This window comes from Gobius niger, assembly GCF_951799975.1.
Source record: "Gobius niger genome assembly, chromosome: 20".
Classification (NCBI taxonomy): domain Eukaryota; kingdom Metazoa; phylum Chordata; class Actinopteri; order Gobiiformes; family Gobiidae; genus Gobius; species Gobius niger.
Genome location: NC_136871.1, coordinates 15,506,630 through 15,524,600, shown reverse-complemented (window position 1 = coordinate 15,524,600; position 17,971 = coordinate 15,506,630). Strand labels below are relative to the sequence as shown.

Sequence of the window (17,971 nt, the reverse complement as noted above, 5' to 3'; positions counted from 1 at the left end):
GGAGTCTGGCGGGGGGTAGATCTGCCATCTGAGGGACTACTGGAGAAGCGCGCCATTTCTGACATTCAACACAGCCGTGCTGATGACGTTTGATGGACTCTCTTCCTCGGAGGATCCAATATCTTCTCCTCATCTCTGCGAAAACTCGCTCGGGACCAGGATGTAGCAGTTCACTGTCATATTTCTTAATGAGCAGCTTCGTCACATGATGTTTGGGATCGAGGATGATGGGATGTATCGCATCTGGGTCAAGATCTCCTGCTCTGCGTAGTCTGCCTCCCACTCTCACCAGACCAACAGCTTCATCATACTCTGGAGCAAGCATGATCAGGTGGCTCTGTTTTAAGATGGGCTTACCAGCAGCAAGAGTTTCCACCTCTTCAGGGAAGGACTCACTCTGGGCCTGTCTGAGGACATGTAGCTCTGCTGCTTGGACGTCAGCTGCTGTCATGGTGGGCCTGCTCTGGTCATTGGCCGCCCCGTGAAGGCTCTCATGGGTAGCCTTGAGAAGACTGTCCCAGTTGTCTATATCAGACATGGGTGTCGTGGTTGGAGAGCAGGTGGTGGCTCCACAGAACACTGTCTTTCGAAGTTCATCCTCGTCTGCTTCTTGGGCTTCTGTAAACTGAAGCACTGGCCAAGAGTCTGGATGTTGTCGGAGGAATGGTGGACCTTGGATCCATCGGTTCGGTTGGCTGAGCTCGAGCAAGGATTTGCCGCGAGTAAGGTCATCGGCAGGATTATCAGTGGTGCCGACGTACCGCCAGGTCGAGCTTTCAGTGAGGTCTTGAATTTCTGAAACTCTTGTTCCCACAAAGACCTTGTAGCGACACGAGTCGGACGTGAGCCACGTCAAAACTGTCGTCGAATCAGTCCAGAGAGTGACTTGCTGGGGAGAGAGCGACATTTCCGTCATAATGACCTTAGCTAGCTGGGCTCCGGCTAAAGCCGCACACAGTTCGAGGCGTGGCATGGAAAGTTGTTTGCGGGGGCTCACTCGTGATCGGGCCATCACAAATGCTACGTGAACTTCACCTTGATTGTCTTGGGTGCGGAGATAAGCGACTGCCCCGTAGGCTCTTTCAGAGGCATCGCAGAAGATGTGTGCCTCTCGTCTGGGTTCCCCAGTGTCTGCTACAGATGGGACATAGCATCGGGGGATTTCCACTCGTGGAAGATGGACCAATTCACTCTCCCACTGGGTCCAGACATCCAGCAGAGGTTCTGGTCGGATCGGTTCATCCCAGCCAACTCCCACTCCCCACAGGTCTTGAATCAGGATCTTCGCTCGGGTGGTGAATGGAATGAGGCATCCGAGGGGATCGTATTTTGTTGCCATCACCTTGTAGACATTCCTCAGAGTTGGCTGTGAATACTCTACGGGTCTGTGGCGGTACCCAAGGCGATCTGTAAGGCAGTTCCAACGAAGGCCTAAGGCTGGCTCTTCTGGATCTTGGCGGGGCTGAGAGAGCCACAACTCGGTGCTCGCTGCTTTCGCTTCCACTGGAAGATGCTCAACAACTGTGGGGGTGTTGCTGGCCCACTGCCTGATGTCGAAGCCTCCAGCTGATAGCAGTTTGCGCATCCGGTTGATGATGGTTTTGGCTTCATCAGCGTTCGTGACACTGGTCAAGCAGTTGTCGACATAGAAGGCAGTCTCCACAAGGTGTAGGATGTCCTCATGGCCGCTGCTGTTGTCCTTCACATGCCGCTGGAGGGCGTAGGTGGCGCAGCAGGGACTGCATGTTGTTCCGAACGGCAAAACCTGCCACTCGTACACCGTTGGTTCCTCCTCCCTCTTCATACCTCTCCAGAGAAAACGGAGAAGGGGCTTGTCATCTGGCAGCAGGCGAACTTGATGAAACATCGCTTTGATGTCACCACTGACAGCCACACTGTGTTCTCGGAACCGAAGAAGTACACCGAGGAGGGTAGGGCCTAAGGTCGGACCGGGCAACAGTTGGCTGTTGAGGCTTTGACCGTTGTGCTGGTAGGAACAGTTATAGACAATCCTAGCCTTTCCATTGTGGTGGACAACATGGTGCGGCAGATACCAGGATTCTGGGGAGCTGTCTACTGTGTCGGATGGTAGAGGTTTGGCGTAGCCCAACTGTTCAAGCTTCTGTATTTCTTGACAGTAGGTGTTAGCTAGAGCACTGTCTTTGGTTAGACGGCGTTCTGTGCTCCGTAGCTGTGGGAGCAATGTGTGCTTTGGAGCCCAGAGTGTGGGGCTCGCTTTGCGTCTAAGTAGTGGAGTGGCATACCTTGTCACTCCATCCACTTCTTCTTTGACTGTGCGCTGTTCCAGCAGCTCTAGGGCCTGCTGATCTTTCTTAGAGCGGGTCGCAGTCTTCACGTTGGCATACGGAGTTATGTCGACTTGCCACAGTCGTTCAACATGCCGCTGCAGCTCTGTGTTGGGAGACATGGTGAAGTAACAGTGAGAGTGTTCACCAGTGAGGTTGAGGTTGGCTGGGCCTTGCAATGTCCAACCAAGAGCAGTACGTACAGCTACTGGACTCCCAGGAGGACCTGCTCGAACCGGTTGTTTGGGAAGCAGCAGATGTGGAAAGTCAGAGCCTATGAGCAGAAGCGGTTGGACCTTGTCAACCTTCGGCAGAGGAAGACCTTGCAGATGGGAGTATCTGCGCATGAGTGACTTGACAGGATAGCTATGCTCAGACAGGCTCAGCTCATCAGCGGTGAAAGCATGTAAGATATTGTACCTTTGTTTGGGAGCATGAGCTGGGGAGATGTCGAACGAGACAGCAGCTCCTTGTAGATGAATCACCTCATGGCGGACAGTACGCAAAGGCAAGCTTTCAGGCTCTTTGGTTAAATGGAGATGCCGGACTGCTGAGGGAAGGATGAGGGTTCGCTCTGATCCGTCATCCAGGATGGCAAAACCTTCCAGGGAGTGCTCGGCATTGTACAGGCGCACCTTTACTAGCTTCAGCATTACTCTCTGCGGACGACTCGGGCGGTCAACATAGATGGTGTTGGGAGCAGCACTGACCATTAGCACCTTCTTGGCCTCTTGCGGACACACTTCGTGGAGCACAGTCAGGTGTTGCTGCTTGCACACTTGGCAAGGCTTCTTGAGAGTACATGCCTCAGGTTTATGGTTCCTGCCACATCTCCAACAACCTCTGTCTTTAATCCAAGTGGAAATCTCTGATGGAGTGAGCACTTTGAATTTGGGGCACAAGCTGAGGTAATGTTCTCGGGTGTCACAGTACGGGCAGTAAGGCTTCACACTGGGTTTAGCTTTGGGTGACTTTGGGCTGTGAGTAGGATCTGGAGAGGTTACTTTAGCTTGGCTTTCTGTGTTGTAGAACACGTTGGATGAAGGACCCTGGGGTTTCCTCTGGCCCTTAACTGGCTTAGGCTGGTCTTGGAACATCAGAGATGCTCGGGATGAAATGCGCTTTGCTTGTGACTTTAACTGAAGCCAAACAGAGAAGTCTTCAAGTGTGTAGGTCTGATCAGTGCCGGTCCTCAGGATGCCTCGGTTTATGCTGTACTCCACAAACCCGTCTCGATAGTTGGTGGGCAGTTTGCTGAGTAGCCTGTCGACGTGGGAGCCGCATCGCAGTTCGTAGCCATTCTCACCTTCAAGGGAGCGGAGCATGCCCACTAGACCCTGTACTGATAGGGCAAAGTTGTCAAATGCCTCAGGATCTCCAGATCTTACGGGAGGTAAATTCAAGATGGTACCCAGCTCGCTCTGCACAAGCTGACGTGGTTGCCCATATTTATCTTGGAGAGCCTGAAGGGCTGAAGTGTAGGGTCTAGGATCGTGCATGTAGGCTTGGGCTAGCTTGTAGGCGCTTGGCAACTTCAGGTGATCGAGGAGGACTTGATATTTGAACTGCTCTGTGAGGTGGGAATGTGTATTGAGCAGATTGTCCAAAGCCATCTTGAGTAGGGCAAAGTCTGACTCTTTACCTGAGGTGAAATGAGGTAGAGTGGGTCTAGGAAGGCCATAGGAAGTGGCAACTAAGAGCTCCATGAGGTCTGTGCCCGGTGCTGCCCTGTAACCTGGAGGCGCTGTCACCTGTTGTGGCAAAGGTGGCATGGCAGAGTAAGGATAGGACAGTGTATTGGCAGCTGGTAACACTGGCTGTTGAGGTGGAACAGGTGGAGGCACATATTGGACCTGGGCTTGGCTGTAGACCATCTGTGGCAGGCTACGTGGGGCCATATACTGTGCTACTGACAGTGTTGGAGCATGTGAGGTGACAGCACTCACGACTGGTCTGGGCACCGCTGGCGGAGCTGGGTTGAGAATTGCAGGAGGAAGAGGCATGGTCATGTAGGTAGGCAGTGTCTGGGCTAGCATACCAGTAGTAGCAGGAGCACTCACTTGCGGAGCGGGCTGGACTTGAACTGAGGGGAGACTTGTCGAGACAGATGGGCGAATGACTGCGCTGGAGACTGGTGGCGGATCATGAGTAGATGGAGTAGAATGGAGCAGTCCAGGCGCACCTTGTGATTGCAGTAGAAGATGTTGATCTCTGGATAAGGACCTTGGGTCGTAATCATATTCACTAAGGGGCTTGGGGGAAAGTGAACTCTTAATTTCTTCTTCCGCCAGGAAAGACGTGATGAGAGCTGCTTGCGCCAATTCCATCTCTTTCTCTTTCAGTCGCCGTTGCAACATCTGATGCCTGGTGATAGCCTCTTTACTCTTGTGCGCCATCTCTGCTTTCTCGTCAAGTCGACGTCTCTGCCGTTCTTGTTCTCTGATAAGTTCCTCCTTCTCATGGAGGGCGTCTTTAGCTTCTTTGTCAAGAAGAGTGCACTGCTCGTCCACTAGCGTCTGCTCCATAATCTGCCGATGCACTTCTGCTAGCTCCATGCGTTTGACTTGTTCCTCCAACATGGCACTCTGTATCTCGGATAGCCCTTCTGCAGCAGATCTCTTGGTTGATGAGCCAGCGCTGCATTGAGATCTCGGTCTGCTACGATGAGATGCCAGGGAACGACATGACTCTGCTCTCACAGACAGCAGTGAAAGCGGATCAGGGACTGGGATGTCATGAGCTGGGGCTGCGGCTCCGAGTTCCTCAGCTTCGGTGGTAGGAGGTATTGTGACTCTCGGTGTGTACCCAACTTCAAAGTCTGCAAGGGATGCTGGTAACTGTGTCTCCCGCTGGGATCGAGGACGCACTGCTGGATCTGCAGATGGTTGTCCTGGCTCCATATTGTCTCCAGAAAGCTGTCGAATCCGGCTCGAAGGACCATGTGATAGAGTGGGACACTCTGAGGGGAATTGTAGTGGTCCGACAGTTTCCTTTTGACAGGGCTCCGGTCAGAGAGATGGGCGCGGAGAAGTTATAGCAGCAGAACTTTATTATGAAGTTGGGTACAAATATTTATGGATGTAGATGGGTGTGCATATGTGTGTGTGTGGTCTATAAAGAAACAAAGAATAAAATAATATTAATTACAATGTACAAAGTATCAAACAATATTCAAACCAATGTGAAACATCTAATTGGAATACTAAATCACGTTAATCTTGTCAAATAGCCCAAAAACACTTTAAACAACGAATGTACAGGGGCTAATGAGGCAAAGTAGGTTCTTAATAGATTTGGTGGTCTCTGCCTCCCTCTAGTGGAAGCGGGCGCAACTGCACCCCATGCGGCCTTCACGTGAGGGGCGCATGGCTCAAAGAGAGCTAAACTACGCACTACAGAAATACCCACGAAGGGGCAAAAACATGCACGTAAGACACTGAACAGGTACACAGGTGAATGTAAACAATACTTCAACAGGTTTGATAGTCGTATTTACAGATTAGGGCAGGACAACACTTACTTTTGATTAATTACGCACACGAGGCACCATCCCATCGAGCGCAGAGTCGGGAATGAGGATGGGATGGGCTCAGAAAGGAAATGACGTAAACTACGGGCAGTTTCAGAATAAACATCAAGAAATATAAAAGACTTTCTGACACAACCAGATCAATTCAATTCTCAGCTCGACAAACCCGACATAAAGAATCATTAATTTAAGGTATTAAAGCCTGGTCAGAGGCAGAGCACACTCTTCACAGTGACTTCAGCAGCAGCAGCTGACACTGACAGGTGCACACTGTGTGGGAGAGGTTACGAGAAAGTGTCTCCCCCTCCCTTGTTCATAAATATTACACAGCATTTACAATAGACAACTTTTTACACACTAACAGGATGCAAACTTTCAATTCAAGCACTGGATAAAAGAAGCCATTGAAATCAAGAATTGAAGCGGCGACACCCCCAATTGTGACGAGGAGCGTTTCTTCTGTCCCACACCTGGAACACACTTCTCCAGAGATCACGCCCCCTGTCGCCCTGAGACCACCGGGCGGCAGGGGGGTTGGAACCTTGAAAAGTTATACTAATAATACAAGTAAATACAATGAACATTGCTAAGCTGCAACTGAAACAATTCCACACAGATTTGTTTCTTCTTACAATGAACAGACCCAAATGTCACCATGGATGCTTGACTCGTTTCTATTCAGCCATCTTCTCTTGAGAGCTTGTCAGCCCTGGGCTGACCTCTCAACACTGCACATGACGGAATTACAAGAGAGACAGGCAGGGGTGACGTTTGTTTGGTGGCCCCAGTGTTGTCTATAGTGTCGGCTGGATGACCACTGTTAACTGTCCCATGAGGAGGACCTCTGCCACAGCATCCAGCACTGACACTACTCTCCTATCAATCACATTTGGTTTGACAGATGCGTCCTCAGAGACCCAGGGAGAGGTCTGTCAGAATGTGTATCAGAGAGGGAACGGGGGTGAATAATTTGACTTCCTCTCCTAGCAGACCATATACTTGGACTTTACTGCGACACGCTGCTGTCAAGTCACCACTGCAATGCTACATTATTTTCCTTGTGTTATAAGAGAAAATGAGAAAATGAGTTAACCATAGGACTACAGATGGAAATAAGCTTGAAAAAGCTACAGTCTGGTACAATCATCTTTGCTCACAAGCGTAATTGTACATTGTAAGGATTAAACAACGAGGAGCCGTGCATTAGACGGTTGTAATGCACGACGCGGAGTCAAGAACACCACGACGCGCAGCGGAGCGCATCCGCTTACACCATGGTCCCACAAACGTAACATTTTATAACAAATGTTGTTTTCATTTACTAAACTCCCTAGATTTGCCAAACTATAGGGACAACTTTATGTGGGATTTGAAAATAATGAATATACAATATACAAATAAAATTTGATTGATTGATTGATTGATTGATTGATTGATTGATTGATTGATTGATTGATTGATTGATTGAATAGTGCCTTAACACAGCTTAATCAGCCTAATCAGCTGTGTTAATGCGTTGCTATGGCGATTCCCACAGCGGAGTGATATCCCAGGGATTTAACTACCGGGTTACATGTGCGGTTATACGAAAATAATGCACGCATGTTTGCACCCACCAGCCAATCAGAATCGAGTATTCACCCAGACCATGGTCATAAATGAAATGAAATGAAACCTTTTTAATTCATTCATGAGTTTCTCGTAGTGATGGGCGAGTTAAGCCTTGTATCACTTTGAGGCTTTCTTGGCAAAAAAGTGTCATAAGCTTCAAAGTCTCAGAGCTGTTTGATTTTCTTTGAACACTGACCTCTTGTGGACAAACTTTATTATCGTGACTTCTCATTAACAGGACTGAACCAATTAAAAAAGAGTCATTTTCTTTGTAACGTGGTTCTGCGCTCACGGGGGTCCAGTGGGCGGGGCTGACTCAGTCACCTGCAGCTCCACTGCTCCGAGGCAGGACATCAATGTGCAATCTTTGTATTTCATTCAGTCAGAGCTATTTGCTGTCGATGGCGCTCCTGGCGTTTCCCTCGCCTGGTCAGCCATCCACGCCTGCTTCAAAAGCAGGACTTTGTAAAGAATAGGTAAAGCGTTTATTCTGACTGGCCCACAGCCTGGCGCCATTTTGGCCATCACTGGTTTCTAGTGGTGATGGGCTAAATGAGCCGAGGTATTGACACACCACACATCATTTTAAGAAAAGTCACGTGACCAATACTTTCACTGTGTCATTTTGTATCACGTAGTGTCGTATATGTCTTACACATCATGCTGCTGGGCTCGAGCGCCCACCCCAGGCCGCCTAAATCTTTGGGCATGAGGCGAATCCGCTCTGAAAACAAAATGATTAAATAAATGGCACAATGTAAAGCACAAGAGCCATCTCTTTTCTTCTATTACATATTGAAGATATAGGCTCATACATACTTTAGTTGCTACACCGTTTACGTAGCTCTGTAAGGAGAACGTCCCATTTATATTAAGAGGCCGTAAGTTTCAGTCAGATGACGGCCTATGATGGTTTAGTTGTTTGACTTGACATCCAGTAGTAAACAAAAGCAAAAACATGCCTGGTGCCCTGTTATTGTCACAAGGACTATCCTTTATTTATTGGTCAATGACTTCCCTTTCAGATGGTTGTATCACTGATACTACCCATTCATTCTCATTCATTTGTCTCTATTCTCATTTTCCGGAGCAGTTTTCCTCTTTCAGCTGGTTATCACTCTCAGCTGTTAAACAGCTCAGTCCTGATGATTTGGTTCACATTTCTGAACGAAAATAAATGAGCTCAGTCTGTTGTCAGACTGTCGCTTTTTTCAGGCTCACTGCAATGCTTTTTCACCACCAGATGGCCCCATACAATGAAGCCTACCAACACTGTGTGATACAGTGTGACACAATTTTGAAAGTGTGTGACACACACATCATCTACCCATCACTAACTTTGTTTCAACTATCTTTGTTGACACATCTTGCACAAGATAATGATTTCTTGTTTTGATCTTGATAACAACGATTAAAATCATCAGCAAAAGCTCAGTGTATTGTCTTCTTATTCATTCTTATTAAACAAAACTCAGAGGTTCAAAATTAATTAAAGAAAGAATCGTGCTGCATAAACAGAAGAAGAATATTCTCTCCTCGGCAAACCCTTGAGGCGCCTAAGAGGTGCATTATAGAAACATTGGGAAATTTGAAATATTATTATTGTTTTTTTAAAAACAGCTACACAGTCTCTGACTCAAAAACAACAGAACGAAAGCAGAAGACCTTGATGAGGGCAAGTGAGGCGTCTGGGCGTGACTCAGTGAGTTGCCATCAGTGAATCAGATCAATACTTGTCCTTTATATTGTGCTTTAGGGAACGTAGTCTTAGTATATTTTGTCTTATAACTTAAAAGTAGAGAGTGCAAACCTGCCCCTGCTATTGCAGTGTGTTGAGGCTGTCTGGTCTTTAAAACTAAGAGGATTGGTTACTCCGTGTGGCGTATAACAGAGACTGGGCATATGCTTATGAGTGAATCAAACAGATATGTATAGGATCCCTGAGACGTACGTGAATGATGCAAAACACCACTCCCATTTTAGCCAGGCCAGCCAGCATAAACGCTTTTCCTATTATTTACATAGACGTGGAGTCTGGAATCAGAGGTGATCTGTTAAAATTCTCGATTGGCGTGATTGACAGGCACATTAATCATATGCATCAACCAGGAGAGCGAACAGAACAGATACAAAAAGCAGGAGTGGATGGCCGACCAGGCAACTCCCAATTTACAGTATGTGTTTGATGAGGAAATTCAAATATTCTAACATGGTAAAAAGCTCAGAGAAAATTGAGGGGAAGATACAATTTGACTTGAAATTGTGTGAACTAACATAGGCCATAGTAAGTTTAGCTCAATTCACATTAGCAAAGCAGACCAAATGTTCAACACAAAGGTTATACCATTTCTCTGTAGTTCTAAAGCATTAAAATGTTTTCTTTGGCTATGCTTACCATATGTCTAGTCTAATAAACTCAAGAACATACACATCAGTGATATCTGACAACATCCAAAGCAAAGATGATTGACAGTCACTCGTTTCCATGGTGATAACGTGCGGATTTGAAGCAGAGTCTTGCTACACATGCTTTCTAAGAAGTGTGCCTGGATTTTGATATTGAATTTTTTTTTTTTAATGTTGATGAGAAATAGAACTCCATTGGTTTGACATGATTTCTGTGTTGTCACCAATAAATCCTTCTCATTAATATGCTTTGAGGGGAGCGGTTCGCATTTCACTCAATGACTGCAAAGATTATGGTAATGACTTCAAGTGAGAGAAACGCTGCTGTCAAAAATGAAGAGTAAACACACACACACAGATTTCACTTCATCTTATATGTCGTCATCCTTTTAACATATATCGACCGCATATTTGGAAAAGTTTACTCAAATATTCCACTGCATCCCAACTCGCTTCTCAGCAAAATTAATGACGGGTATGATGCAAATGTTTGGCGTCTTTTGCACAGCGTTTTCTCACATTTCTCCCCTTGACAGCTTTGTGGGGATGGTGAATATAAATCTGTTTTTTCCAAGACTGGGTGAAATGAAAGTTGCAGTTGATATAGGGCAAGGGCAAGCTGCCATTAATAGAGGCATGTTTGTTAAACGGCCGTGGTGACATTTTGGCAAGTGGCACAGTGACACAATGAGAGTATCAATCATGGGAAGATGCAGTATTGCGCGGCGCGGGATGCTGAGTGCTTACTTTCATGGACGGCAGCCGGCCATAACTTCAATTGCAGGCATCGGTAAATCGTAAAGTATGGGCTAAATAATCCCCTCGTTCAATCCGCCCTCAGTTATGAAACAGTGAATCTTCTGATTTAGTTAACAAGAAGTACGGCGTTGAACAGGCTCATACATAATCATTCAATTTTCTTTCTTTGTTATGACTTTTCATTCGAAGAAAAAATATCGTTTGATATAAGGTGAGGGAATACTTTTATTAATCCCTGTAGGAAAATTTGTTCTCTGCATTGGGCCCACACTCAAAACCACTGGGGCGACCTGTAGGAGCAGTGGTGCAGCTAGCACAGGCTGGCGCTCGGGGACCCATCTCCAGATGTGAAGCCAGGCTAATGGTCAGAAAAAAATTAATTGTACATGTTTTTAATAGTCGGGGAAAGCAAAGTACCGTCCAGGTGGGAATCGAGCCAGGACCCTTCTCGCTGAGCAGCTAACCGTGCTGCCCCATTGCCTGGATTACTTTTTTAGTAAATGTGATATGTAAAAGAGAAAACATTACATAATGAAACAAAATGCCTAAATTACTCTGCTACTTATTGACTTTTCCACAGTCTACTTGTTATGAGCAAACGCTTGGTAAATGACCCGCTAATCTAAAGCAGGACTTAAAGCAGCACTAAGTCATTTGTTTACCTTAATATATCCTTATAATACAAGTGTTGATGGGAGGTTTGGGGGGTCTTTCATCTCCCCCTGGTGTCTCTGGCCAGAAAACCACACTTGCAGCTTTCCTGGCTCCAACCCGGAGGCCCAATAATTAGAATAGAATCACGAAGAAGAAGCTAACAGGCTAACGGGCAAAGCTAACTTTGGGCTAGTGCCACTTAACCCATCAACCAGTGCTCCTCCTGTGACCAAAACAGTGAAGATGGCGGCCGCGACACAACCATCTTTCACCAAAGAAAAAAAGAGTGGAAAAAGAGTGGTGCGCACTGAATGGGTGCTGCTGCCGGATGCTCTCTCATCGAATGCAATTTCTCCATCTGTGAGATCAATAAAGTATCATCTTATCTTATCTTATCTTATCTTAAAAATTATAGCCATTGTGTAATTGGATGTACAATATCCCTCTCTCCCTTTGTCTTTTCTGTCAGCGTAGTATTTACTCTTACAGACAATTACTCAGTAAAAAAAAACGTAACATGCTACGACACCTGCAGTAGCGCTAATGGCCTCTAGGGGCATGAGTAATTTAGGAATGCTTTAACTGAATCTGTTTGATAAGTATAATTTTCTTTCGGCTTTCACCCACGCTTTAAAGTGATATATTTACCAGTAGTGACCCAGAAGTAAAACATCTATTAAAATAATAAAATGAAAACAATGTGGCATGTACTTGTAAGCAAATATGTGCAATACCCTCATCGATTACTGTAAAATCACATTGAGCTTGTTTGCTAAACATTGTATAGTGAATGAAGATTTCTTTCCTATATTGAAAACTAATATACAATATGTGCTTATATCTCTGTTAATCTTGTTCTAAGATACATGTTGATATTTCCACTTTGCATTCTGTGTTTAAAATACTATCGTGAGCTATTTCCATACTGCATATACGGTACATTACAAACAATAGGATTTCTATAGGCGTATTCAAAGCAGCTCTGAATATGGTTGGTGACGTGTGTCACCTATTGTATGCTTTGCTTCTTTGTTTGTTTTGCTCTCCTTTTCTTCGAGCATGCAAAGAGACTGCTGACGAGGCAACTGGCCCAGATACAGCTTCCAGTTGCAGCAGTGTGATCAATAGAAGGCGATTCATGGGGCCCAATGAACAGCGCTGGCACCCTCCCACTATGCCCGTCTGGGGAGAAATCAGTCAATTAAGTTCAAAAGAAAATGTTCAAGAGATTGATTTAGCAGGTAGAAACAGGCCTTTCAGCACTATCACAGGTCACAACACCATAATCCAAACACACCAATCGATGTGCGAGTGGAACAATACAATTTACATGTGTCTCATGGCCCAATGAGAATATCTCCATCTGAGAGGAAGGACACTTGTAAACAAGCAAGTGATTGAGCTCTAGTCCTTAATCTTGAAAGACTAAGGACACTTTTTGTTTGATACATTTAGATCACATATACATTAAACAGTTGCACTGTCTCCTTCACAAAGACAATGTGTCTTGCCAAGCCTCATGCTGGAACTGAACAGTACAAAATAAATGTTCATTATTGATTATTTTCTCTTTCATATGTCATATGTTATTGCTTGTGTATGTGACTGTTGTGGATTAAAAGGAAAAGAGACCCAAATGTACAGCAGCAAAAATAAATGTAATGACAAATATCAAGGACAAAATCACAAGATACAAAAAAACAAAACTCACGCAGGGACTTGTCCAGGGGCAGAAGGGACATGAACTCATAGACATGAAAAGACAAAGACAATGAACCAACAAAGACAAGGGAAAACAAAGGGGTCTAAAAACACAACGAACAGCAAACAGGTGAAAAACATTAGGGCAGGGCAGTATAAAAAAAAAATCCTCTATGAACAGAGACTAACAACAAACCAAGGATAAAAAGAACGAACAGAACCGAAACATGACAGTGCCCATAATAGTTTAACCATAATTAAAATATTTAAGAGAATGTTCATTGACATATCATTGACAAGACAAATCATGATCATCAGAAAATTCACTTTGCTTTCACATTTTCAGTGAACTCTCCCCATTCATCCTGGCTGCTTTGTGAATAAAGGTGATGATGTCAGGGTGTGTGCCCACCACATTACTGCAGTGTTATGGATCAGGTATGTATTGGGGTTTTGTTTACGGGCTCCATCTTTTCCCTGCTGCGGCTCCTCCTATCTCCCCCGTGCGCTTGTTTGCTGATGATTACCTCTGTCTAGCTCGTCCCTGTTTTCCCACCAGCCTGCGCCGGACAAGCCGCCTATGTTTCCCTGACTGTGGCCACATGTATGTTCTCTCGCTCCTCCTTTAATCCCAAATACAGTTGTTTCCCCCTCTGTCCCTTAATAATCAGTGTTTTAGATCATTTTCAAAGTAAAGGCCTGGGAAGTAGATGATGTGATCCCTGTGTCCTTGTGCATGACACCAAATCATATCGTGCCTTCTTCGGCCACTATAACCCGCATGAAGAGCATGTGTATAAGTACATATTCTGGAAAAGGTGATGCCTAATATAAATATGTTGTTATCTCTATAGGAATAATTTGGAAAAGAAAGCTAAGACACATCCAAACGTGCATTTTTCACTGCCTTCATGCAACAACACACACAGCAGGGGATCTGTTCATTATTGTCCCAAGAGAAAAACACATTTTGGAGAGAAATGAAATCAGTGACAAACGAGATAACAGAAATGCAGCACTCCAAATAAAATCCCCTGAGCTGTGAAATGATCCTTTCAAACGTCTGCACCATCTAAATGAGATGGATATGACTACAGAGTAGTTTGTGTTACTTCGGCAGCCACTGTACTATACGGCTCGCTTCAATTTTTGAGCACTGCATTGATCAATGAGATTCTTTCATTGATTCATTAATCAATTCTTCTCTTTCCACAAAATAATCAAGTTTTTTTTTTTTTTTTTAAAGATCCTTTAACTATTTTACACATTCTCTACTAATAACAACCACCACCTCTAATGCATACAGTACTTCTTCCCAGGGAGAAACAATGAATCAAACTGAGATGTGCAAATCGATAGACCAGATGACTCAGAGCTTTTATGTTAAATGCTGCTAAAGACATTCCACATTGGTCAGCTCTCTTATGCTTCACAGTGAGTAACGTGGTTAAAGTTTATTTATTTCTTCAAGGAATCATTAGCATATTATCAGCCTCTTGATATAATCTAAATTGTGATTGGCTTAGAAAATTGTGGAATGATTTTGTTGTTGTTTCATCCACAACCATATTGCTTAGTTTAGTTTATTTTGTTTATTTGTTTATTTCAGCAGTTGAAATTCTGCTCAAAAGGAGTGGGCCGAAGCAAAAGCTTATAAATGCCCACCCCCGAAATCATTACAATAGAAAATGTATATTAAAACAATTGTACAAAAGAACATATTGCTACTTACATTTCTTTAGTTTAGTTTGTTTATTTTTATGCACATTGAAACTAGACTTTCCGGGCTCAGCGCTCTATCAGAGTGGAATCAGGTAACACTGTCAATTCAATATTTTTTACAGGCTGTGCAAACCTGTGGCTCTTAAGTTATGAAGGACCCTCTGCAAGCCACAAAGTGAGTGCGTAAGAGCAGTGGATGAGACGCCTGTTATGAACCAGCTCTGCAAGGGAAAGTAACGAAAATCAACGGTAAAAGTAAAGTTTGAGTTTGTTTGAAAAGAAATGTCAAGGTAAATTAAACAGAGGATGCAAATGATTCTTAAACTGAAAAAACTGGAATCCCAGCTGCCAGGAATGGCATGGAGGCAGGTCTTTGTGGGTGTGGCAGCTAAGGTGCAAGCCCAGGGTTGACCAGACTCTGGGGGGGCCACATCAGTGACTGGAGAGGGAACCAACAGAACCATCCACACACCAAAAAAAAAAAAGGCTAAAATGGATGAGTTGGAGGCCAGGGGCTGTATCATCCCCCTGACACAATTGACTCCTGTTTCCTTTGCGTTCAGCACTATGCAGCCTCACATCCTTGATCACGAATTATAAATTATAATTCATGATCATTTTAAGGATGTATTATAATTATAATACATCATATTTTTCTTTACATAACAAAACAATTGATGAAAAAGTTCTGTTTTGTTGAAAAAGTGAACAAAGCAGACTTGTAAGCACAGTAAATGAATTCTGCCCGATGCAGTTCTGGACTCAAACGCCAAACACTTGAAAGTCTCTTCAAACTGAACCCTATTGCTCTTTGATGGAAAGCCATTACTCTCATCCCATTGAGGCAGACTGGGGACTTATAATCAAAGAATCTGAGGTTAAGGGTTTCTGTTTTTTCACAAACAGCAGCATCTATTGGATTGTGACTAAGAGAAAATGGGATCAAAGTAAAGAGTCCAGTGCAGCAGATGGTCTAGTGGTTAGGGATGCAGCACATATGGCGGAGCTCTGTTTTTCTTCAGCGCCGTCGATTTGTGTTTCTGGTTCTGACAGTTTGCTGCTTTTTTCCCCCCTTTTGCCCTGCGTGTCCTTTAAAGAAAAAGAATGACTCGCAGAAGTCAGAGGAATGCTTTTGCCCTGCACATATACTGCATTTCTATAGAAACCCCTGATGTGGTTAATTACCAAACATTTTGGTAAAGTAACCAAACTTTCTCTTGTTTAAGTAAATATTGAAGGTGGGTTAACTTGTTTTTTTCTTATGTTTTTACACACCGTACATGAACCACCTCCTCCTCCTCTCTGTTGTTATTGTTATAGTCAGAAACCATCTGGAGCGGATGAATACAAAACAGTCAATTAATTAAAAAGTGTGCTTCAAGGTCATGTGCAGGTTGGTAAAAACAGTAGAACAACCTTTGTTTGGTGCTGACAGACTCACTCACTTGTAATTGAACCATAATTCAATAAACTTTCAGAACATCCCAGTCTTTTACCATCACCCATGCCGGTCAAATTAATCTCCTGTAACAGAGGAAGTGCATTTGTTACCCCAACTCAAATCTGTTTCGGGAGCTACACAAGTATTCTCTAACTATCATTTAACGTCAACAACTTTGGAAAGTGCCAGATGAATATAATCTAATAAAGCACTTGGGGAAATTTTGTGCTTTTACAAAATGTCTTTCCAAACAAACTCAGTTCGTCCCAATAATGACCAAATTCATATGATGATGACAGCAGGATTGTATTCATCAAACGAGCATCACTCAGCCAGTTCATCACTGAGACGAAGAGAAGAGCGGCAGCAAAACAATAATGTCCCTGGTGCCAAATTGTGTTTGCTGATAGCACGGCTGCTTGGCTGGCTGTTGATGGATATTACTTTCCATGCTGTTCCCCAGGCCTCGGAGTCAAGCAGTGCTTTTTAAAATGAGCAATTGTTTGATGCTGCTCTTAAACTAGTTCAGCTTGCCATCATTCATCACCGCACACTGCAGCGTGGGGCGCCACTGTCCCCGCGTCCGCCACTCACAATGAGCACAGCTAGAGACGCCACATCGCTGTTGTGCTGACTTGAAAACACTGATATAGAAATATTGGCCTGCGTGTGATATGGTGCAATAAAACATCGTTGTCATGGCAGTGGAAAAGGTGACTCATGCCCCAAAACTATGTCATTATTATCCCTAGCGACTGGTTTGTCTAGACCGATTGCTTGATCGTTGCTTTTAGTCTTGATAAGGGGTGTATTTAAAATATCTGAAACTTTGTATTTGTTGACCTTGTGTTCACACAATCTCCTTTGTTGATGGCAGTTCTTTTCTTTACTTTTGAGCTTCTCTTCTTACTTGAATGGAATGACCTTCTCCAAAAATCTGCTTATTTCGGGCCACCTCCGCGGATGACTGTTTTGCGGAGAGCTTTTCTCTGCAGCCTTTGACACTTTGGCTTAATTCTCGGCATAAAAAATGCGGAGAGAAAAGAAAACAACTTCAAACGCCCGTAATGCAGGAATGAATGTAATCTACCTGTAACAATAATTGCACGGTGTTCTTCCTGGAGGCTATTTGTGTACGAAACATCGACTTGAGCTACTTCAGCAGCTTTATCAGCCGTCTTTGCTGTAATTGCACGTGCCATTTCACGTGTCGTAATCAATGTATTGGCCATACTTTAAGCTGCATCTATGTAAAGTGCCGCTGTAAGTGCTTGTGCTCATTAATACCTGCTGTGCCTTGTTTTTCGTCACCTACTTCAAGCTGTGCTTACTTTGCAGCTCTTCTACTTCCTGCGGCACATTCCTCGTCCAAACTGTCAGCTCTTCACTCGCTGCTGGTGCGCATAAGTGAGTTAGAAAGGAAATTGTTTGCATAAAGGAAGAAGACGTATTGTAAGCAGTTCATTTAATTTTGACACTGACGCTTTTGGGGATGAGCTGCATGTGTAAAGGGCGAACCTGACCTCAGCACTTCTCTGCATTTACCCCAAACTCCGCACTCACCTCATCATTGCTCTCATTTACACATTCATCCAGAAGGCTTCAAAAGTGCAAGACTGCAGCCAGTTTGGTTCACTATGGTGGAAAAAATCAGGGCCAGCAGTGTCTTCAATCCAACTTTATTTCAAGTTCATTTATATTGCCCCCAGGTGAAAAATAATTCTTTTGAATGATTTGATATTCTGTTTGTTACTCATTTTCTTGACTTCAGTTGCAATTAGATGTTGTTTCTACTCAGCTGTAAATAGTAAGAGGGGATTGGTATTTCCGAGCTGTACGATA

At 44.4% G+C, this 17,971-nt stretch overlaps 1 protein-coding gene across 1 annotated transcript in view; it reads right to left on the bottom strand.

Moving 5' to 3' along the window:
• Positions 1–5,001: 5,001 nt before the first annotated feature.
• The window catches only part of LOC306979476 (potassium channel subfamily K member 15-like), a gene marked incomplete at both ends in the record, with an annotated part of 36,956 nt that continues 23,986 nt past the window's right edge, over positions 5,002–17,971 (bottom strand). Inside the window, one exon of the mRNA XM_079578429.1 lies at positions 5,002–5,265. Within this exon, the coding sequence (XP_079434555.1) occupies positions 5,002–5,265 (264 nt within the window). The remainder of the gene's footprint in view (positions 5,266–17,971) is intronic.